The sequence below is a fragment of the Pygocentrus nattereri genome, chromosome 9, assembly GCF_015220715.1.
Source record: "Pygocentrus nattereri isolate fPygNat1 chromosome 9, fPygNat1.pri, whole genome shotgun sequence".
Lineage (NCBI taxonomy): Eukaryota > Metazoa > Chordata > Actinopteri > Characiformes > Serrasalmidae > Pygocentrus > Pygocentrus nattereri.
The window spans coordinates 28,685,674-28,709,147 of record NC_051219.1 but is presented as its reverse complement, the minus strand read 5'-3'; the positions used below and the strand labels follow the sequence as shown (position 1 = coordinate 28,709,147).

The 23,474-nt window shown below is 38.0% G+C and overlaps 1 protein-coding gene across 2 annotated transcripts in view; it reads right to left on the bottom strand.

Moving 5' to 3' along the window:
* Positions 1-9,907: 9,907 nt before the first annotated feature.
* raf1a (Raf-1 proto-oncogene, serine/threonine kinase a) overlaps positions 9,908-23,474 on the bottom strand; it is a 28,963-nt gene continuing 15,396 nt past the window's right edge. The window contains exons 6-18 of one of the 2 annotated variants that reach the window (XM_017698270.2): positions 22,872-22,964; positions 21,380-21,533; positions 20,302-20,361; positions 19,609-19,642; positions 19,399-19,508; positions 18,660-18,777; positions 18,445-18,529; positions 16,838-17,014; positions 16,660-16,706; positions 15,272-15,390; positions 14,563-14,694; positions 12,804-12,938; positions 9,908-11,165 (exon numbers count right to left, since the gene is read on the bottom strand). In XM_017698270.2, the coding sequence (XP_017553759.1) occupies positions 11,025-11,165; positions 12,804-12,938; positions 14,563-14,694; positions 15,272-15,390; positions 16,660-16,706; positions 16,838-17,014; positions 18,445-18,529; positions 18,660-18,777; positions 19,399-19,508; positions 19,609-19,642; positions 20,302-20,361; positions 21,380-21,533; positions 22,872-22,964 (1,405 nt within the window). In that variant the 3' untranslated portion in view covers positions 9,908-11,024. The remainder of the gene's footprint in view (positions 11,166-12,803; positions 12,939-14,562; positions 14,695-15,271; positions 15,391-16,659; positions 16,707-16,837; positions 17,015-18,444; positions 18,530-18,659; positions 18,778-19,398; positions 19,509-19,608; positions 19,643-20,301; positions 20,362-21,379; positions 21,534-22,871; positions 22,965-23,474) is intronic. The other variant, XM_017698272.2, reaches the window with a different exon arrangement.

Here is a 23,474-nt window from a genome sequence, read left to right as displayed (position 1 = left end):
ATTGTTATGGAAGTGAAAACTTCAACTTTTCATTAACTGGCTGTGCAGACTGGCAGTAATCCAGCAATGCAGATGTCATTGACTTCCATAAGGGGGCACCCAAATCCTTTATCTATTCTCCTGCTTGTCCATCACCATTAATGAACAGTGACCTCTGTTTAAAGCTGAGGACTGAATGTAAACTTCTACACAGCAAAGAAGCAGTGATCATTTATAGTCATATTACCGAATTTGCCTCCTTGACTGACTTAGAAGATGCATTTACAGAGATTTATTTTGAAAAATGTTTTATTCTTATGTAGAAATAACCCAAACCTTTATAGGTTCTTGGGCTCTGTAATGAGAATTATCAGTTTTTATCTAAAGATGACTAAATAGGAAAATTCACTACAAGCTGTTTAGTATTAAAGCAGAACTCCACCTTTTTTTCTTCTTGTGTTTGAGCAGTAAATAAACTCTTTCAGAGTGGTTTGGTGTGAAATGCTCTATTGCAGAGAAACTTGTAGAGTCAGAATTGTGCACAGTGGTGGTGATAGGAACCAGACGTCCACCTATAAAAGCTCCCTCACAAAAAGTTACTGCATAAATTGGTTATGAATACACTGCCTGATGTTTGAGACATTGTTTTATGATAGTTTTGTGATAAAGTTTTGGATTAAAATGTATTTGAGTACATACATGCAGTCATTATGACAAAATAGTCCCCAAAGAAAACTTTTTTTTTTGGTTAGATTTTCCATTATTTTACCATCATCAACATTATACATATAAACTCAGAAGACAAGTGTAGGTTCGCTGGAGGTTTTGGGTAATAAATAAAATGGCTATATTTTTACATCTCAAGTACAGAATTATTCGGACATTTTGAAAAATTGGTGGAGTTCCCCATAAAGATCAACTATTAAAGCAAGCTTTGACAGTAAAACTTATTTACTGTAATGATTTTGAGAAAATTGTTTTAGAGTGTTGTTTAAGTTTAATTCTCTTTGTCACAGAAACAGACATATGTAGTTAAAAACGGAAAACCTGGAGTCAGCATATGCCTAAAGAGTGAGGTGTAGGAATAGATGCTACCCACCATTTCCATCCAGTTATGTAACTTTCAGACTTGGATTTTTGATGACAGCAAGGAAAACTAAGGACTTTTTCTCCACTCACAGCTGCTGAGCTTAACAGAGGCCTAAACAGTTGTTTGGAAAAATCCTCCCACAAGCTGAATGCTGGTGTATTTAGATAGTAACCCCATTACTCTATGAATGATGCAACTGCAGTAAAAAAAAAAAAAAAAAGGAATAGAAATTAGTCTGAAAAGAACTTCGCAATTTCGGTACTTGCATCTGTTCAATTGTACCCATAAGGAAAAAATCTAGTCCCAATGTATTTACCAAATATATTTTTGCAGTGTATGAAAATTGCCAGGAATGTATTTATTAAATACACTTAAATTGCATTCATTTGTATTAGTTATTATGTCTTTTCAATTGCATGTAGTTTTAATAAAGTTTACAGATAGAGCTAAATACACATGAACAGAATTAAAGGTTCTGTGTTTTGCCTTGTACTTTGCATAAACCACAAGCTACCAACCATAAATGCTTTTTTTCACAGTGTATCAATAAATAAAACATTTGCTTTAGCCATGTTAAAGGCTCATTTGATAATATTTGAATTTACTGGAATACAAATAAATTTCTAAAGTGCATTACACAAGTGTTTTGGCTATTTTCATACATCTTCAAATATATTTGATAAATACATTTACATACATTTATTTTTGTATGGTATATGTGGAACATTGACCCGCACTCAAAATAAATGTGTTTTAAAATGTATTTGGTTAATATGGTAATATACACTGAAATACAGTTTGTAGTGTATGGAATCCATCTCAGCATGGCTTGCAATATATTTGAAGTATTTTTCATACACAAAAATATGTCCATATATTTTTTCCACATGGTTATACTGCTGTAGGACACAGCTACATTATTCATGTTGGATAAAATAATTCAAGAAAGTGCACAACTACCTATTCCCATAAAGTATGAGAACACAAAGATAAAATATGGCCATACTTGTTAATAAAAAGCTTGACTTTGTATTGCTAAGTCAATATAATGACCAAGCCGGCTGCATAGTGTGTGTGGAATCACAAATCAATGGGACTAAAGTGGTGCTATGCACTATATACGCCCCAAATAAGCAGGATCCTGAGTTTTTCCACGAAGTGAGCTCAAGACTGTGTAAATCTGAAGGGCAGATCATCTTGGGAGGAGATTTTAATCAAACAATGGATGGGATTTTGGACAGGAACCGAATCAGCACAAGGTCAAATCCTAAAGACAGGGCTGCCATACATGCCCTAGCTGAGGATAATGGACTCACTGACACCTGGAGACTGGGTAACCCTCGAGAAAGAGAATATTCTTTTTTCTTCCAATCACCACAAAACATACTCAAGAATTGATTTTTTTATTTTATTTCAAGCTCTGTTATTGATACAGTAATTGATTGTAAAATTGGGGCAATTGCACTAACTGATCATGCACATGTTGAGCTAAGGGTAGACCTGAAAACGGTCAAAAGGAAAAGAGGGTGATTGAGGTTAAATACATTTCTGTTGGATGATAAGATAGATTGCAGACTGTTTTACGGGAAGACCTAATGAGTTTTCTAGAACTTAACACAGGCTCTACAGAGAAGCTTATAACAGTATGGGAAGCCTCTAAAGCATATGTTAGGGGAAAATGCATTGCTTACGCATGTAGGAAAAAGAGGGAAAACGCTGACACAGTCAAACATTTGGAAACAAAAATCTGTACATTAGAGTAAAAACTGACGTGTTACACAGAGGAGACATTTAGAGAAATCTGTCAAGTGAAATTTAATTTTTTCAACAGGAAAGCTGAATACGCATTATTTAGGCTGAAAACCAATTATTATGGGTGGTGAAAAAGCAGGCAAACTTCTTGCCAGACAGTTAAAACAACAAAATAACAACTGTGTCATCTCGGCTATTAGGAAAGAAGATTCATTGATTTCCTCTGATGAAGGTATTAACAATTTATTTTACCAGTACTATAATAATTTGTACAAATCAGAATGCAATCCTAATCAGGCTTCTTTTCTAATATAAATCTGCCCACTCTGTCTACAAATGAAAGGGAACAACCAGAGGCATTAGTAACTGAAGAGGAGGTGAGAGCCACTATTATGTCCATGAAATCTGGAAAATCACCAGGTTCCGATGGTTTTTCAATAGAGTACTACAAAAAATATATTGATGTACTGGCCCCAATATTAACAGAGGTTTGCTTAGAAATTTTGGATCATGGCACATTGCCTGATACTTTTAATGAGGCCCTAATATCTCATACCTAAAAAGGACAGAGATACTACAGATCCAGCAAACTTTCGCCCAATTAGTTTGTTAAATGTAGATTTAAAAATATTAACCAAGCTGTTAGCTACAAGACTGGAAGGCATGCTACCCCACATTATACATATGGATCAAGTGGGATTTATTGACAACAGATCTTCGACGGACAATATGAGAAGGTTACTTCATCTCTTCTGGATGAGTCAACCAAACTTAAACCCTACTGCTGCAATATCGCTCGATGCCGAAAAGGCATCCGATAGGGTAGAATGGCCGTTTTTGTTCACAGGCCCTGAAAAAATTTGGCCTTGGAAAATTTATTAAATGGGTTGAAATTTTATATGCAAACCCTAAAGCAGCAGTGATATAGATTTTTTAATCTGTCTAGATCCACACGACAAGGGTGTTCTCTGAGTCCACTTCTATTTATACTCGCTCTGGAGCCACTTGCAGCTATGATCAGACAGAACCCAAGAATTAAAGGAGCACATGCAGCTAGAAGGGAGCAAAAACTCTTCTTGTATGCAGATGATATATTTTTCATAGTTATAGAACCTGCTGATTCATTGCAAACACTTCTTCATACAATAGACTCATCCTCCAAAATATCTGGATATATAATTAACTGCCATAAATCAGAGGCCATGCCCATATCTAAATCATACTTCCATAGCTCAGTTAGTGCCTTTAACTTTAAATGGATCCCCGAGTGAATGAAGTATCTAGGTACACGGTTCAGGTTCGAGTTCAAATCTTGAAAGCATTATGACTAAGGATTTTGAACCTTTACTACAAAAAATAAAAACCAAACTGGACAGCTGGAGAAAACTAAATTTATCTCTATGGGGAAAAGTGAACATAATAAAAATGGTGGTGGCACCACAATTTAATTATATTTCTGGAATGATACCTACAAGCATGCCTCAACACATTTTTAAACGTTATAAATCTCTAATTAAAGATTTCATATGGGATGGCAAAAAGCCCAGAATAAGCAAAAGTAAATGAAATCTCCCTAGGGATAAAGGTGGCCTAGCATTACCTGACGTGAGCGGTCACGCCCTCTTCTGAAAGCATCCATATTCTATGGAAGGTGTTCTAGAGCTTGCGAAAGGAGTTGTGATAACCTAAGGGTAATATGGCAAAGGGATCTGGAATGTGCTATTGATGAAAATACATGGGATGGCATTTTGGCTAATAATGGGAAACATAAGAGAAGCAAAAGAAAAACTAATTCAATATAAAGTGCTACATCGATATTACTTTACTCCGACACGACTCCACAGAATGGGCGTGCCGAAGGATAATAAGTATTGGAAATGTATTGTAAATATGTTTTCATGCATTATGGGGATGTAAAATGATTTTGCCTTTCTGGAAGATGGTGTTAAAATTTCTTGGAAATGGCTTGGTTTACAGTATTCCAATGTCAGCAAGACTGTCTTTTAGGAGACAAAACTGAAATCCCCAACATTAATAAGACAGAGTTTTGTATTATAACAGTAGGAACAGTCACAGCAACACGACAGATTCTCATGTGTTGGAAGGAGAGACAAGCCCCTACATTTAGAGTACGGGTGAACTCCTTATTGAAAATGTCTCCTGTGAAAAAATGTTAGCAAAATTAATAGGGAAGCATAAACATTCGGGTGAGTGGGAAAACCTCTGTAAGAAACTTGTTTTAGAAAAAAGAGGGAGTTCCTTGTGACCCCTGCTCTGCTGTTTTTTTTGGTTTTGGTTTTTTTTTTCTTTTTTTCCCTAGAAAGTTTGTTCTTTCTAAGTTGACTGTACTGTTTCTGATAACTATGTGAAAATCAATAAAAGCTTAATTTACAAAAAATTTTTAAAAAGATCAAATATAGGAGAACCATCAACTTTGACAGTAAACCAAATAAATACAGTCATATACTGAGGTTTTGACACCCCCAGTCCAGTACTATGGTCTGTTTTTGCACATCCACAGACTGAGGAACCTGAAAGAAATCAGAGCAAGAGTTTACATGCACTGAGAAATCTGATCACTCAGAGCTAAAATTCAGCTCCCTTTAGCAGATTACTTAATCAGATTTCTAGACCTTACTTCAATCTAAGAAAGCAGAGGGTGCATGACCATTTGAATAATCCGATAACTGCAGAAATTACAGAGACCAAGTGACCCTTTTTAGTCCCACAAAGGGAAAATTTCATCTCTGCATTTAACCCGTTCATGCAGTAAAACACCACATACACACTAGTGAATGCGCACACACACAAGGGGCAGTGAGCACACTTGCCCAGAGCAGCCCTAACCCTAGTGCCCGGGGAGCAGTTGGGGGTTAGATGCCTTGCTTAAGGGCACTTCAGTCATGTACTGTCGGCTGAGGGGATGAAACCAGCAACTTCCCAGTCATAGGGCTGGTTCCCTAACCTCCACAGCATGATGCAATTATGATCTGACTATTGAGTGCATGTAAACACACTCATTGTGATATCAGCCTATTAAAAAAGCCAAAACACCTTACAAAACTATTAGGAACCTACAGAAACATATGGTTTCTATATATTGTTTTTTTGGTTTCAGGGTGGAACTACTGCAGCTAAATCATACAGTGCAGGCAAACTATAGATGATTAAAGTGTGTTAGTCAGGTTTCCTCTGTGCACCTCTGATTTTGCTGCTCTGGGACCAAATTATCTTTCAGCAGAAACCTCTGATCAAAAACACAGCAAGGATTAAGAAAACACACTCTGGCCATTTTAAAGAACAAGCTCCCTGATTAGCTCAGTTTCAGAGCTCTACAGCAGTGCAGTTAAGCTCAGACTGGCCAGCAAGTTGCACCACCTTGCCACAGCAAACATGACATGCATGGTCAAACTGTTGCACATGTGTGAGATGTAGAAGAACTGGAGTTACCAAACTGCCTCAGCTGGCTTTCACAGAACGTTTTGCTTGAGTGTAGTTCTGACAGCAGAAGGTCCAACTTAATTAACCAGCTCCAAGCTCATTAATTTCACCATTCGTGCACAAGAGCATGTGGGGCATCCAGCCTCAGAAACCAATTTCATCATTTTTGCCTTCATAATGGGATTCTGCAATATTTTTAAAAGCATAGCTCAATGAAGATTAAACAAAGAGTGGTTTGATGTGAAAATGTTCTCTTTAAAAAGTGCAATCACATAAAAAGTGCAATTACATTTTTTAATAAATCACGGCAGAGTGCATTATAACTCAAAACAGTACTCAAAAAATGTTTTTCAGATTTGTCTTAGATAGTAAATAACTTGGCTATACTAGCATTGCAGATATTGTGACCCCTGGTTCCAATCGCCACTATTGTAAAGAGCATCATCAAGATTCTCTACATTGAAGAATTTTGCTTCATTCTGAATGACTTTGTTTACATTTCAACATTTGAATTATGCAGATGCTTTGAAAAATGATGGATCCACCACCACCCTCCACCCCCGCCCTGCCCCACCACAAAACGGAAGCTAAAGGACAAAAATGCTGCTGCTAAACTGGACTGTGGAGCAAAACGATGATGTGTGACAGAAGGATAGCAGCAAGAGTGAAAGGGAAGGTTTACAAGACAGTAGTGCGTCCTGCTATGATGTATGGTTCGGAGACTGTGGCTCTGTCTAAAAGACAGGAGGCTGAGCTGGAGCTGGCGGAGATGAAGATGCTGAGATTTTCGTTGGGAGTGACAAGGATGGACAAGATTAGAAATGAGCAGATCAGATGGACAGTGAAGGTGGAGCAGTTTGGAGATAAAGCCAGAGAGGCCAGGTTGAGATGGTTTGGACATGTGCTGAGGAGGAATAGTGGATATATTGGCCAAAGAATGTTGGAGATGTCGGGTACAAGGAGAAGATGTAGACCTCAGAGAAGGTTTATGGATGTAGTGAAGGTGGACATGGAGATGGTTGGTGTGAAAGTAGAGGAGGCAATGGATAGGGCAAGATGGAGGCAGATGATCCGCTGTGGCGACCCCTAAAGGGAGCAGCCAAAAGAAGAAGAAGAAGAAGAAGAAGAAGAAGAAGAAGAAGAAGAAGAAGAAGACTTAATAATAATAATTGAAAAAAAAAATCTTATGATTATTATTTGAGAATTATCATCAGCCAGGCCCAGTGACTGAAATTTGTACATTACCAATCAAAAGTCTGGAATCACTCGTCATATTAATAACCAGTATTAATGTGTAGAGTCTAGACAAAACAAACCGATAGTTTACTAACAGACTGAAGCAATTTGGAATAATGAAAAAAAATTGCAAATGTTATTAAACAATAAACTGTAAAGGAAAAGTGGTATCAGGGTGGGTCTCTGAGCCAGCTGATGATAAGTGGGAGTGGTGAAGCATATTAGTATTGGTTGATTATTTTGCCCCACCCACAGGTGTAGGGTTATGTCAGGGAACTTGTAGGGAGGAGAATTACCTCTCTGTAATGTTTTCCGGGTTTCGCAAAACGCTAGAGGGCGCTCCTGAGCGAGTTCCAAATGAATGGGTTAAGATGGAGCATTTGAACAAAATCAGTTTATAAACGATTAAACGTTTTAAAAATAAAAGCATGAATTAATTTCTTTTAATAAAACAGTTTTACAACACTGTTATATTTTTAAGAGCTTTCAAACTCGAGCTACAGAAGTCCAAAACGGCGCCTCATGTATGTTCATGGCCTCTGTGAGCGGAACGGCCAATGAGCTGCTCCGCTGGTCAACGCATCAGCACTGCGCAGTAAAAACCCCGTTTGCAGTAGGAAAAAAAGCAAACATGTAAGATTTCTTTACTTTTTCACAGAAATACATCCTTCTACTTTCTAAAATTAAAGAAAGCTCTAAGCAAGTGATTAGAAACTTCTTTAACTTTTCCTTTTAAGCTGTTACCTCCCATTCATAGAGGACTCGCTCGCGGGCGCCCTCTGCTGTTTTGATATAACTGAGGGAAATAAACGGCTCTGGTGACCTGATCAGAACCCAGAAGACATTTTAGAGGTGGAGCAAATAGCATTACATTTTGACGGAAGTCGGAATAGATCACCACACCAGCAGCTATAGATGTCCACTTAATGACTCTGAAAGCTGTATCCCATTTACTACACACAATAGTTCTGAATGCGTCGTCTGCTATCGGAGACCTTGTTTTGTTATAAGGGTTCGGCCTAGAACGTATTGTTATTATAAACTATTACTCCAGCGTCTCTGCGGTTTTCAGAGCACACACGGAACTCTTAACTGGGATCAACGCGCGCGCAAACGTGCTTTCATTAGCTACCGCCGTTCAACACGGCTAACGGCCGGGCAGCTTGTTCTTACGGGTTTCTTAGCTGTTTTGGGAGATGGCGAAGATGGGTTTGTTTCCAAAATGTCGTAGATTTAGAATTTGAACCAGAATACACAAAGGAGTCGCAGAAGACCGAGTTAAAAGGGAGAGAGGGAGACGCTAAACCCGTCAAAACATAATGAAAACCGGCATCAACCACGAGCTACATGCTGCTCTGCTTACCAGTGTATGAGGTATTCATTCATTCATTCATTGCATGGCCTGCTGTCTGTTGTGGGCTATCAGCTGTCCTCGAGTCCAGTTTCTGCGGGAGTGAATCTGCGGCTCTTCTCCAAAACGCCTGCGGGGCGGAGAGAGGTACATGCAGAGCGTTGTAAGGGGGAAAATGGTACCCAAAGAAAACGGGTTTTTTTCGCCCAAATTAGCACTAGTCTCCTTAATTTTCAGCGTGGTATATAAAAAAACTTCTTTAAAAAAATTCACGGGCGGCACGGTGGCGTGGTGGGTACCGCTGTCGCCCTGGGTTCGATTCCCCGGCCGGGTGATCAGGGTTCTCCCTGTGTCTGCGTGGGTTTCCTCCAGGTTCTCCGGTTTCCTCCCACAGTCCAAAGACATGCAGTCAGGCCAATTGGACATGCTAAATTGCACCTGGGTATGAGTGTGTGAGTGACTGTCTGTCTGCCCTGCGATGGACTGGCGACCTGTCCAGGGTGTATCCTGCCTTCCGCCCGGAGACTGCTGGGATAGGCTCCAGCATCCCCCCGTGACCCTGACGGAGAAGCGGCTTAGAAAATGGATGGATGGATGGAAAAAAATTCACTGGTCATTTTGGATAGCAGATAAAATGGTGATATGTAGTGTAGACACGTCTGAGTGCTAGTACTATAATGGTGAACAACTCTGACTCTTCACACCAAACTACTCTGAATTATTTCAGTTACATCTAAACCATTAAATGATTAATTCTGTTCCCTTTTAATTTGTCAAGGGACGTGACCTAACAAGGTTGTTTTTTTTTTTTTTTAAGTACATTTGCAGTCCAGGATGATTTTAAAAACAAGTGTTTTCTTCTGCCCTGATACTGTCTAATAAAATAAAATTATAATTTATATAATTAATAAAATAAAATTTTCCACATCTGGGTGCTTGATGCGAATCTGACCATGAACAGCAGTACTTATAAACAGATTAATACTAAAACTGTTAATTATTAATTAAACTATTAAACAGAAAATTATAATTTGACACTTCAACTATAGGCAGAAATGTTGCATTTAACTTAATTTTATTAAAATAACCATTATTGATAAACAGTATGTACTCAAGAGCCTGCAATAAAACCTTCAAATGAAACAGTTGACAATCGCTAAAGACTCAAAATCATTATACAATGTTGAGCCCTACTTTTCTATTCAACACCATTAAACGGCAGCTGAACACTGACCACGTGAACATTAACTGTCCATACATTTCTCCAAACATGGCATGATAAACATCTATGAAAACTGATTGAATGGTTACAAAACAACACACGCAAAAGGCACGGCGATTGAGAAAGACTGCAAATTGTTTTGTACAGTGGTGATCCTCGCAAAGTCTTCCACTTCTGTGCTTTGCCAACCAAGGAAAGTCCTGTGAAAGACAGGACTGCAAACTCGTTCACTCTCACAGAGCCACACAAAGGTGTTCTACAGACTGTAACATAACCAGCACCTTTTCCATAACCTCTGTCCCAAAAGGACATGTAGCAAAGCAAAGTGTGACAGCAAGCTATAGAAAATATTTTCTACTGTAATTTGTGAAGGTAACCATTAAATTCTGTTTTGCAGCCAAACAGCAGAACTATCACAAGCTCCTTGTGACGGGATCACAAAATCCAGTTCTCAGCGGTAACTTTTATTGTTTGGGCATTTAAAATTGAACAGTTTTGGCCGCCTAAATGTTTACATGCTTGAAAGTGTCACAATTAACACATCTATTAATTCGGGGAGTTTTCAAACATACAAATCTAAAATAATTTTGTGCATGAATTAGATCTTATTTCTGCCTTTAGCACTGACGAGATCTGTTCCAGAAACATTAATAATTAAGGGAGTACATATACAAACCCACACTCTCTCTTGACAAGTGCATTCGTCCTTAAACTGGCTAAAAAAAATCTATATACTCCGTCCTTTTATGGGTCTCTGCTTTCAGTCGAGAGATTTAGATAGTTATGTTAGGCAGACTTCACCATCAGAGCAGAGTAGCAGGTTCAGCGAAACTTCCAGAAACATCTGAAACCCAAAGCAAGTTCCCCTCAGCTCCGGAGCGCCTTTCTTTCGTCCTGCTAGATCAGGCGGCAGTGGCTCGCTGGCCGGTGAGCATTTGGCATGGATTGTTACTTCAGAAAACAGGCAGCTTCATGGAGGTCAAAGTGCAGGAGTTGATGTCCTCGGGTTGTGCGGCTCTGTGCAGGGACGGCTCCGAGGCACTGCGGTTGATTTTAGGAAGGGAGTGCTGCAGCAACTCGATGGAAGACAGGCTCTACAGATGCATAGACAGAGAATAATAAGAATTAGGTCTGGCAAATAAAACTTGTATTAGGACTTGGACTGGGAGCCTAAATCATAATTATGATGTACTTTTTCATATCATTCAATCAATATTTATTGTATACATAAAATACAGTGTTGTACAGTGAGGCTGATATGTAGCATCATGTTTTAAGAAGTGGTGGACGAAGTACACCAATCATGTACTTGAGTTAAGGTAGAGATACCCAAGGTAAAATATTACTCCAGTAAAAGTAGAAGCTCCTCCCTTTAGACCTCTACTTGAGTAAAAGTACAAAAGTACTTAAGTATCGAAAGAAAAAGTACTAAAAGCTTAATTATGGCTCTAATGTCCTTTTACCATTTTTGTAACAAGACTCTTGCTTCATTAACTCATTTTAGGTGAAAACACTCTAGTGTCACTCTTGGTAAACCATTCTATTAAAAGATCGGTTTACCAAGAGTGACACTAGAGCGTTTTCACCTAAAATGAGTTATCATAAGCACAAAACACCGAAGGCCAACATTTTCCATTAGTTAGAACTAAGTGGCTCTGAAATAACCTTTTGCAAACAAAGTTTCTGTTTAAGATTTATTAGCAACTTAGTTACAAGTTTAATAGAAACTTGCTTTAAACACAGATTCACAAGAGTGTTTTCCTTTATTATATTGCATCTGTAGGTCTCTGTTCATAAACATAAACTAGCCTGAACTAATTTACTATAAAATGAAAGTGTATAAATTCAGAAAAAAGACGCATCAGTCCCAACTGCATGCGTACATATTTTTATATTGTAGTCTATTTACACAAAGTTAGGTTAGTTCATCATTTATGTTGAATAGACACTCCCAAAAATTTACGCTGCTGCACTGATGTTGCACCGTGTGCTTGCAGAGTCAGCATGTCCAACAGATCAAAACAAGCTCAAAACAAAGTGTGTGCTGTGCCTTGATTGGTGTTCTGGCTTTGCTCTTCTATCGTTTTGATGTTACGCTTTTATGCACACATAAAGCAAAAGGAACAACAAATTACACATAATGTAGTGGAGTAAAAAGTAAGATATTTGACTTTGAAATGTAGTGGAGTGAAAGTAAAAAGTCACCCAAACTGGAAATATTTCAGTACAGATACACAAAAAAGTACTTAAGTATAGTAACTAATTACATTTACTTAGTTACTGTCCACCACTTGTTTTAAGTCTGAACCTGACTCCACCAAAAAATCTTTTTTGAACCCAAATCTCACCCAAACTAGCTTGATTCTATACAACTTACTACACAATCTACAGCTCCGTTCAAGGACACCTATTGATCTTCCTACACTTTGTTTGAAACCTACAGAAAATCAGCATCATGCTATACAAAACAAACAGTGATTCCACATTTGAGTCATACTGTATAGACTAGAATCTATAAAAAAATCAACTGCAAGTTTATACAATGCTGTTTGCTCAACAGCAGAAATGAAAACCTACATCATACAAGGAGCTGATATCAAGCAGAGAATTATACAGAGAGCAAAGAATGGCACAATGCCTTATGACCTTTAAATAAAGTTCAACCACACAATATTATGATGTGCACCTTACTCAAGCTGTAAGGATCTAAAAGTAAAATAACTAACACGTACCTGTGGAAACAGAGGCCTCTCTTCCTTGGACTTTTTAATGCAGTCGGCGACTAGCCGCTTCATGGCTTTGGGGCAACTCTTATACAGCTTACTGAGATCAGGGGACAGATAACCTCTGCCGACCATAAAGATGATCTACAAACGAACAAAAGAGAGAAGAGAAAACAGTGAGAGAGGACAGGGTGAATAGTACTTTAAACAATGTGGTTTTAAAAATGTTTTAAAAATGAAAAACAGTTCTGCTCAAGATTAGAAGATTCTCAGCACAAACTCAATGTAATTAGGCACAGTTTGAGAAACAATGACTGGGGCGTGAGAACAGGCATGCTGATAATTTCAAGATAACGCTGGTGATGCAAGTGTAGATTAATTTGCATCATATTATAACTGAGTAAAATAATATTCAATAAAAAATTTTATAATTTTTTTTGGCCAAATAAAATTCTTATGCTATTAGGCTGGCTGACTAAGTTTTAATATGGTCCTAAAAGAATTTCTAGTAGTAACACAAGGAACACTAATAGTGTCTTAAGGCATTTTTAGACACTTGATTTGGAGGCCACAGTATCCAGACCCAGCACCGACTTTACTAAGAAAGCAGTTGTGGGCTGCAGGCCAGAGCAGGCCAAAGGGAATAGAGTGAGGCTACATGCCGACACAACAAACAAACAAGCAGGGCAGGCGCTGCGGAGCGAGTCTGTCTCGTGGTGTGGGGACTTTGGAGACCAGGTTGGATTTCAGGCTAAATTTAGTCTTGAGGCTCCACAGTGACTGGGCCAGTCAGAGAGCAAGCCTGAGGCCATGCTAGGAGAGATGTCCATCTCTCTCTCCCTCTGACACACAAATGACAAATGAACCACTGACTTCATTTTCATTCCTCTCAAATCACAAATGGAGACATAGCTATTCTTAAACTGTAAAAATACATTTACTGAATAGTATTTCATTACATACATATGTAGTCTATGGTTTTATAAGTTCCCATAGTGTTTTGAATTAGGAGTCCACTGATATTGCTTATTCTCAAGGGACAATATAGTTACTGCTTTCTACAGATACATGGAACAGATGACAATTTAGAGACTCTGACTAATTCTGATAATCGAGTACCTATGCACATGCAATATTGCATTATCAGCACTGCATTTGTTTTGAATGTGGTTTTAAAAAAAAAAAACAACAACCTCTACAAATGCATTAAATGTAAGCGCTAAACAGTAAAAAGCCCCTATCCTACCTTATTCTTACATTTTATTTTATCACCTGAGGTCCACTTAATGTTTTTATGGTTTTATGTACCAAAAACAGTCCTAATGCATTTTACATGGCATTTCCAACATTTCCTTTTACTTAAAATTAACTATGTTTTTCTGTTACTGTGCCTTTAAGACTGCTATATAAAATTATTTCTGTTCTGACTGACTGAAATGTATTGTGCCTTGGCCAGGCTAGACTGCCGTAGGCTTAATAGACATAATAAATATGAATGTCTGCGTTACACCACAAAAGCAGTGAATACAAATAAGGCTGTTTTTTTTTCCAACTTGGACAGGGATCATATGGGCTGGGAAGGAAACCGTATGTTTACCACTATTTACAGACTACAGTCTTTAAAAAAAAAAAAAAAAGATAAATGAATGGAATAAAATTCAGTTTTCCAAGATAGGGACCCTCAGGATAAGTAGAAAAACCAACCAATCAAAAGCCTTAAGGTTTTAATTAATCTAATCTTTGGTGTGCACACAATGTAGGGAGTTACCTGATCTCTGTTAGCTATATGTGAATATGGAAGCTCTCCAGTCATCAGTTCATACAACACAATGCCATAAGAGTAGACATCTGATTGGAAACTGTATGGGTTGTTGTCTTGCATTCGAATCACCTCAGGAGCCTAAAACAATGAGCACAAACAATGTATTATTGCCAGGTAAGGGATGTAGTTCAATTCGACAAATGCAACTGAGCAAAAAAACCTCAAGAACCGCGTTCATGTTGCAGAAGTTATAGCTGTTATCATATTCTACAGACACACATTTCACACACACAGACACAGTTTCACTAGAAAGGTTAAGATTAAAGGTTAAGGTTAACGTTAGATCATTCCATAAGATAAAGATGTATATCGCTGTTGTCAGAAGAAAACCTCGTATCTCCATTTTTGAGTTTTTGACATAATTTGAAAATACATGTTGCCTTTTATATTGTATGTAAATTTCATGATGAATGGACTAAAATAAATGACCCAAAGTGACTTGGAAAAAAATTCTGGTTCCACTGACTTACATTAAAAGTAAAGTACATTTTTTCCTTCTCCTGTGAAGTTGTCATTTTGGAGATACGAGGTTTTCTTCTGACAACAGTGACATGCATTTGTCCACCAAATTGTGCGTGACAGTAAATGTGTGTTTATATTCCAGCATCTACAGTTGATGTCAAATATTTTAGCCTTGTTTTCGTCAGCAACTGACCATCCATAATATGGATCCTGAAGGCTGTTCCACTTGATGAGATCCACTCCACCTGGCCTTCACTGTGGCCAGGCCAAAATCTCCAATCTTCACGGTCAAGCCTTCATGCAAGAAGATGTCTGTGTTTGAGTTAAAGGTGTACAGGTTTGAAAAGCTTAGCATATAACATGGACGTGACAACCTCCATTGTGTTTGTGAATTTTGGGCTGCTTCAGGCTGGGTACTACACAACTTTTAAAATCTTCACAGATTACTAAAATGGAGAGCATCACACACTTAAGGCAAGTTTGTCACAGAGTTTGGGCTGTGAATAAGAATTCAAATTCCCACATCTCCTCAGGGACCACATTACACAAAGCTAAACTTACTGGACCGGACTGGTTTGTGCTTTTATGTGGAGCAAAAGTGCAAACTGGCGGTTAATATTGGGTTGAGAAGTGCTGATACAGTGAGAGCTGACGCAGAGGGTGCTTTGACATCTGGATCCATACATTATAAACATGATAACGGCTCTTATTTGCCAGTGTTTTACACGCAGCTCCTCTGTTTAATCAGTGTGCATGCACATCTCTTTGCTTTTTTTGCTCTTCTAGCTCTATGATTGGCTTTTGCATGAACTTTGAGTAAAGCTCTGACTTTCACACAATACAGGACTCGTGAACGTTTGTAAATATCGAGTTGTAAATATAAAAACGTGTTTGATAATATCAGAGGGTCTCTGATCACTTCAAGGTTGATCCATGGGCTAAATATTTCCTCTTCTCTCATTTTAACAGATGGTGAAAATTTGTCGCAGGGGGCTTTTGGGAGTTAAAAACGGGCAATAAATTGGGTAGAGTAGGCCCACCCTTAGAAACAAGGGCTAAACAGTTATAAATATCGGTGTTACCCTTATGGAATGGCTGCAGTATAATATTTTATATTTTGCTACAACCTCATATCAGCAGCCACGTTTTTTGATGTCATGAAAACTAACACATTAACCTCCACCTATACTCAGCCTGCAACAGTTCTGCTCTGCTCATTCACTTGAAATTACAAGGAGTGCTTCACAGCTCGGTCTGAATTGTATATGAGGCCCAATATGGACCAGCCTATAAGAACAGCGCTCATTTACATATCAGTCTCAAAGGCTAGGGGTAACAAAAACCAAAAAACCCTTTTTATCTGCAAGGGATAAAGAGAGGTTGGAAAATGGTCATGTAAAATGAATCATGACTGGTGGATGAATGGAAATTGAGGGAAAGAAAAACACAGAATAGGAACCCTTTAATCCCTTAAGATTCTGTCCTCCACATCACTTAATTTAATGGCGAAAAAAATATGGCACTTGTGTAAAGCTGCCTTAAATCCATAAAAGAAAGCATGTGTTCTCGTAAGAAGGATACTGTTTGACTTCATGTCCCGGTGGATGATATTCTTTGCATGTAAGTAGCTAAAAAGAAGAGATAACAATCTACATTACATAGTCAATTCTCAACAAATGAGATATTAAAATATCAAAAGCAGATGGGACATCTTCCAAACTTCAATCGACACTGATGCTTATGTCCTAATTGAACTCACTCCATGCCCTGAGCAGTCTGTCTGGCAATGTCAATCAGCTGGAACATCTGGAAGTTGGTCTCCAGCACATGGAGGTGTTTGTACAGACTGCTGCCCTCGCACCACTGCGTCACAATAGCGAGGTTATCTTTTGTCATGTAGCCCATGAACAACAGGATGTTGACATGTCTGGTTTTCCTGTGGTCAGACAGAGGGTCAGAGGAATCAAAATTGCAGCCATCAACTACAAGCAGGGTGCAAGTTATTCAGTGGTGACAATTTAGCATGGTGCAAAGTAATGATCCAAAATAGCATCAAAAAACTGTCAAAAACTGTTTTAGTCTATTCTTATGAAAACAGTAGGTCAGTGTAAGAAATCACATTAGCAAATCTACTTGACATCACTTGACCTTTAAAGGCTGATGCAAAATAATGGCCATTGCTAATTTTTTTTTCCATTAATAATATGATAGAATGCTGTTATTGCGCTTACTTGATACATAAAGATTGTGATCTAATAAGCTGAAAATTCAGAGATTTGTATTCTGTTTGTCTGACATACTACTTGAAAACACATGAATAGGAATAAAAGTCACACAGTCACGCTTCTTTCATACTTTAAACAATTAATAATAATAATAATATTAATAAGCACCGGCTGATTGGAATTCTCAACTGAATGATAAGAATCTCACACACACACACAAAAAAAAAGAAAAAAAAAGCACAGAGCATCCATGAAGAAAGGCAGCCCCATGCATCTTTTACAGACTGATAGAAACATTGTAGCACACAGTTCTAATTAGTATTTTAATATAAAATGGTTTCAGTTGTCAAGAGAAACAGTCAAGTCCACGCTGTATAACAAGCTTACTTTGACACAAGATGCAAATGTGAAATATCCGAAGATAATTTTATCACATCAAAACTATAAATATCATGTGTCACAATTTTTTTTTTACTTCGCCAGGCTGTTCACTCTGCAAAAAAACAACCGGATAGACAGTCTTCAGGTGAAAAAGAGATAATCTGCTTCTCACAAAACGGACAAATGGTGCCACTGGGGAGGCTACTGTTCAGAAAAGTGAAATAAGCTTGGAAAGCTTCATCACTTCATTCAGGAGCTTAAACTTCTGCTTTTGCACACAGCTCAGATGCCCATAATTTAGTGTGAGCTGCTTTTTGGGATACAGCATCAAATGTGTTGAAGCCAAACACAAACAAATCCATCTGATGTTTGTCAAAATGTTCCACAACCAATCCATCTTGGCGGTCACCATGCTAATGCCAGAGACAACAGCAATGAGTCGAGTAAGTTCATGTTTTTGAAAATTTGCAAAAATCGAAAAGGGTGCATAAAACAATGCCATATTTCATCTTCCAAAGAATCCTGTTTGGTGCACAAGATAAAATCAGTTACAGATGTACTCAAATAATTCACTCATGTCTGAACACATCACAAACAAATCACAGTTTGTTTAGGGATACAATTTGCATGGTGATAAACATGCAGTTACATGCTTCCATTACATGTTTACTAAATTAACTCTAGCGCAAGGTGAAAGTTCTGATTAGACAGGAGCTTCATACTGAAATACAGTAAATGCTCCTCTAATAACACTGCTTACCGTAGAACCGCCACCTCATTGCGGAAGGCCTGGAACTGCTCCGGCGTTGGATCTGTAACTTTTAAAATCTTCACTGCTACATCACCTAAGAGAGTCACCAAAGAGAGGAAGAGAGCTGAAGTGTTGCAAAGTCCATGTGCAACATTGCAGCAGAGAGCAGTCTGTGATGAAAGAAGTGCTGAGGCCATACTTGCTGGAGCAACAAAAGCGCTTACCATGCCATTTCCCTTTGTATACTGTTCCAAAGGAGCCTGATCCGATTCTCGAGTGCAGCACAACCTCACTGGCTTCAATCTCCCAGTAGTAGCTGGAGTCTCTCTTATCCCTTGGGCGCTAGAAGACCAAATAAACAAGCTAAGTCAATGTTCACCACAGCAAAACTATATTAGAATCAAGGTTCCTGAAAACAGGTTTGATGGAGTGCATAGACTATTAGGGTTGTGATTTTGATTTAGTAAAGAAATATACAAAACAAAGGTCTCTCACTTTCTATCTTTCTTGAAAAATCATAGTCAGTTACCAAATCTAGGCATCTAGGTGTAGTCGTTTTTTTTCTTCTATTTCTTTTTCTTTTTTTTTCTTTAAACTTAGTTACTTTTTTTGCACATGGACATACTTTGCACTCTTTTGCTTTAAAATCTTAAATCAAATGCTAAAAACTGTATCGATCCTGAAAATGTGTTTATTCTTACACTCCCAGTGGCTGCATATCTTTATCTTTGATGATATAAGGAAACAAATAATGCAGCAGGGGGCTGTTCATTTAGTACTCTAACTCACACATGGATAATGATTCAAATAAGCTGAGGGCTACAGGTTCAGAATTAATCATGGTCTATCAGAAGTGTTCCTTCTCTTCTATGTTTTACAGGATGTGCATGAAAAAGGGGAAGTGTTCTCAATACATCTACTCTGGTTCTAGGTGGAAAGGAAGTAGCATGTTTGAGAGCTTACGATTTTGTTTTTCTCCTGAGAATTGAAGGACGATGCCCTCTCCTTCTGAGCTGGTGCAGGAGCTTTGGACTGGGTCCAGCCAGTCGGACTCTGGCTCGGGGAACTACCGGCTGTAGAAAAGAGAAAACAATTAGAACAAGTATGTTTCCATGCCAAAAGGTATAAATGTAACATGAAGTCATTTGTTAAATGCAATAGTCCTCCCCTTACCTGAGCCATGACTGTGACCATGACGTATCGCATCCTATATGGAAATGTAAAAGAAGTTAAATAAAAGGAGGGTTGGAGAAAGGAAAAAAAAAACATGACTAATAAAATCCAACAACCCCTTCGTTTATACTTACTACAAGACTGACAAACCTCACTTACTACCTCTTCCCTCCCTCCCATTCTGAACCAGTTTAACTTTGGCCAACCTTGCATTCAATAACTGCACCTTACATACACTGTACTGCTGCTGTCAGAACACTACTGTTTACATCTGTTACTTGCAACATGCACTTTATGAACAGCTGCTCTACATACTTGCATATATGCACATGTAACTTTAATTTTCTTTCAACTTTGCACATAAACCTGTACTTTTTTACCATTGTTTTTAGTGTTATTCTTATATTTTCTATTTTTTTCTATTTCCTTCTAAGATTATATTAAGATTATGTTTGGTGGATGAAGGAACAGCAAAGTAAAAGTATCATTGTACAGTGTATCTGCCTGTTCTGCTGTGCACATGACAATAAAACTCTAATCTTGAATACTTTCAATTATATTCTGAGGAAAGCTTACAATAAACACAAACATGCTGTGCTCTTACAGAGCAGCTGCTGGGGGTTGCTGGTCTTTGACTAGATCAAGAACTGCACACTTAAAACTAGAGGTGTTGAAGAGGCAAACAATACCTACTCTTCTCTTCAGACAAAATCGTCGGCACCAGGAGCTAGGAGAAGTATTCAGGCAATCTAGCTACTCCCCAGCATGGCACAATGACAGAGTAAAGAGAAAAAGGGAAATTGAGAGAGGGTGAGGGTGAAAAGAGAAGTGGACAGAGCACTAACTGGTGTCCATATCAAAAATGAACCTGCTTTTGAAAACATTAGCTGTGGCTTGGTACTTACTATTATATAAAAAGCAAGGCCAATCCAGGAGTACCACAGCACTGCATATTTTTCAAACGTTATGCACAATCAAGAAGACGTAAACAGTTACTCAGTGGTTTGTTGTGACATTCTAGAGAAAAATATTTCACAATTCTTCACAGTGGTGATGATTTTTTCATTTTTATTTTGTGATAGAGATGCATAGACATATAGCATGTGTAGGCTCACTAAAAAAATTGGATAGTAAACAAAACTGGCTATATTAACATAAATAATGTGATTCCTGGTTTCAATCACCACCACAGTAAAGAAATCAGAGTCAGTAAGTTATGAAGTTGAGTCAGTAGGTAACTCCACGTTCATTTTATATCAAACCACTCTGAATGACGTATGATTAATAATTGATCAATTATAGTGTAAAGAAGAGAATTTGGACTTTGGACAAAGAAATGGTTGTTTTCTTGTAATCAAACAAAAGTAAACCATCCTGGTCCAAAAATAGTAGGTCAATCTTTAACCAAGCCACATTACTGGTTCCTCAGTGCATTTGTAATATATTACAATGCATATGGCACTAACAATGTGTCACAAAATAACTGCAATAGTAGTGTTTTGTTCACATTGTGCAGCCCTATTCTCTAGGACTGCTGACAGGTTCACACCAGCTGGTGACGTGCAGAAAAAATAGAAAAAATTAAGGGACCACTTACAGAATTAGGCACAATAAGTAAAGTACTTATCAGAAGTAAAGAAAAGCTCAGTGACAAGAAGTGAAGGGGAAAAAAATCAGGGCAGAGGCATGCTTGGGATCAGTCGTGCGCTCCTTGCTATTTTAAGAGCGTCTTTAAGAAAACCCGAGAAGAGGAGAGAGGTCCTGTTGTTACCTCAATCAGGCTGCTGTCAACAGGCAGGGCAGTGCTGACCATGTGCACGTTGGGCGTGGAGGTGGAACGCTGCCTCTGCGAGAGTGCACCTCCCGAGGGGGGATACGCGGTGGTGTGATTGAAAGCGTGAGGGGTCGAATGTCTGTGCAGTGAGCTGAAGGGAAGACAAAAGAAACATAAGTGGCTGTCTTGCCAAAAAGCAAGCACCAAGTACAACATGATTTTTGCCCCGAGTTCTCGACACACGATAAAATGTGAAAAAAGTGAAAAGAAAAAAAAAAAGAACACAAAGCATTGTGAATCACCAGAAGGTGGCAAATTACTGCATTAAAAAAAGATTAGCTCTTTTTGCTAAAATAAAGCTATCCAGTTAGTTTCCAACACAAAACTTCACCAACAAACATATTCCACCAAATTCTATATTAGTCTATACTAGTGGTGCACTGATTCAGAAATTGAATGGCTGATGACAACAGAAAATACTTTTCAGGTAAATATGTGCTGATGCAAATACTAATACATAAATGTAATAAAATGTACATATTTGTAAATTCACCTGCCTGGGTTAACATTAGTTAAACATAAATTTAACGTTAATTAACCCCAGGTGATATTAATCATGTGCAAATAGACATTTTGATATAATGGTAAAATTGCTAACACATCCTGTGGAAAAGGACTAAGTTTATCTTTAAAAAAGGTTTTGAGGCACATGAACTGTATTCTTGTATTCTCTGTGGCAGCTTAACTCAAGCCCGTACGTATTGTCCTCCCTCAAGTGTAAAACCCCAACATTATAACATGTAAAATGACTAAAAAAAAAAAAAGATCTTTATGTAGCCATGCTGACTGTAAGTACCCAAGCTAATGACAATGATAATGACACACTGCATTCATTTAAGAGAGTGAGGCAGATGGTTAGAATAAACAAAATAAATGTTAAATAATAATGTTAAATGAACATGTTTACAACTCTTTTTGAAGTAAAGGCAGTACATAGCTCAAGCAGCTACACCCATCCCCACAACTTAGGCCACGATTTCTTATCTTGTGCGTATCCGTCATAAATGTTACAGACTTCCTGTGATAAAATTACATTACTCCACCTCCCCATATAAAATGAATCCTGTCCGTATAGTACTTAAGACTGGATAAATACAGGTTTTGCCAAATAATTGATGAAAAATTGACATTTTACATTCTCATTTGCACCAACATTAGTTAATAACATTTTCACAACATGAACTTAATGTCTCCTACCTAAACTGGGACTTATTTAACTTAACATTATAAAACAAATTAACATGTTAAAACTTCAACTGAACATGACCATGTCAAAAAGATAGTAAAATATTATGATGGTGCCTTGACAGTTGTTCAAACACTGGGTTCACTCAGTCTATTAGCATAGTTTAACACATCTTGTCAGCACCTATACAGCTACTGTCGATTTAAAGATTGCATCAAAGAGCTTTCAAAAAAGGGGTTTTACCTGCTGGGGATTCTGGAGAAAGATTCCCTCATTCTCCTTGAGGTAATATGAGGCAGAGATGGGGCCCCACTTTCACCAGGGGTTGGAAACAACCTGCCAGAATGAACACAGTCAAGATAAAATTGTTGAACAAACAGAGACAGGCATTTTAAGAGTTATTCTGGGCTGAATTTATATTTCCATCCAGAAATGGTGACTGCATTTTGAATAACTTTTAGAAAAAAGTTCTGAATCATATATTTCACCTAGGAAAACAAGTGCTAAGAACTGATCAAACTTTAAATAGGGATAAGCAGGCCTATTATTTACTGGCCTGCCCTTGAACACTTGCACTGTAAGCTGATTCTATGAATCAAAAACATTTGTGCCGAGATAGCAAGACCACCTATATTTATCCTTATTTACCACTGCTTCTTACTCAGGTAATAAGTCAAGTGCTGATTTAGCTCTACTCATTTGTGCTGCTTATTGAATATGTCTTGTGAAATACAATTAACATGCTTACAGCTTTTACACTACCCTGCAGTTGTGCTGCACAATTTTCAGGACTCATTTCTAACAGTATAAACATGCTGACTGTATAGGAGCAAGCTACAAACCATA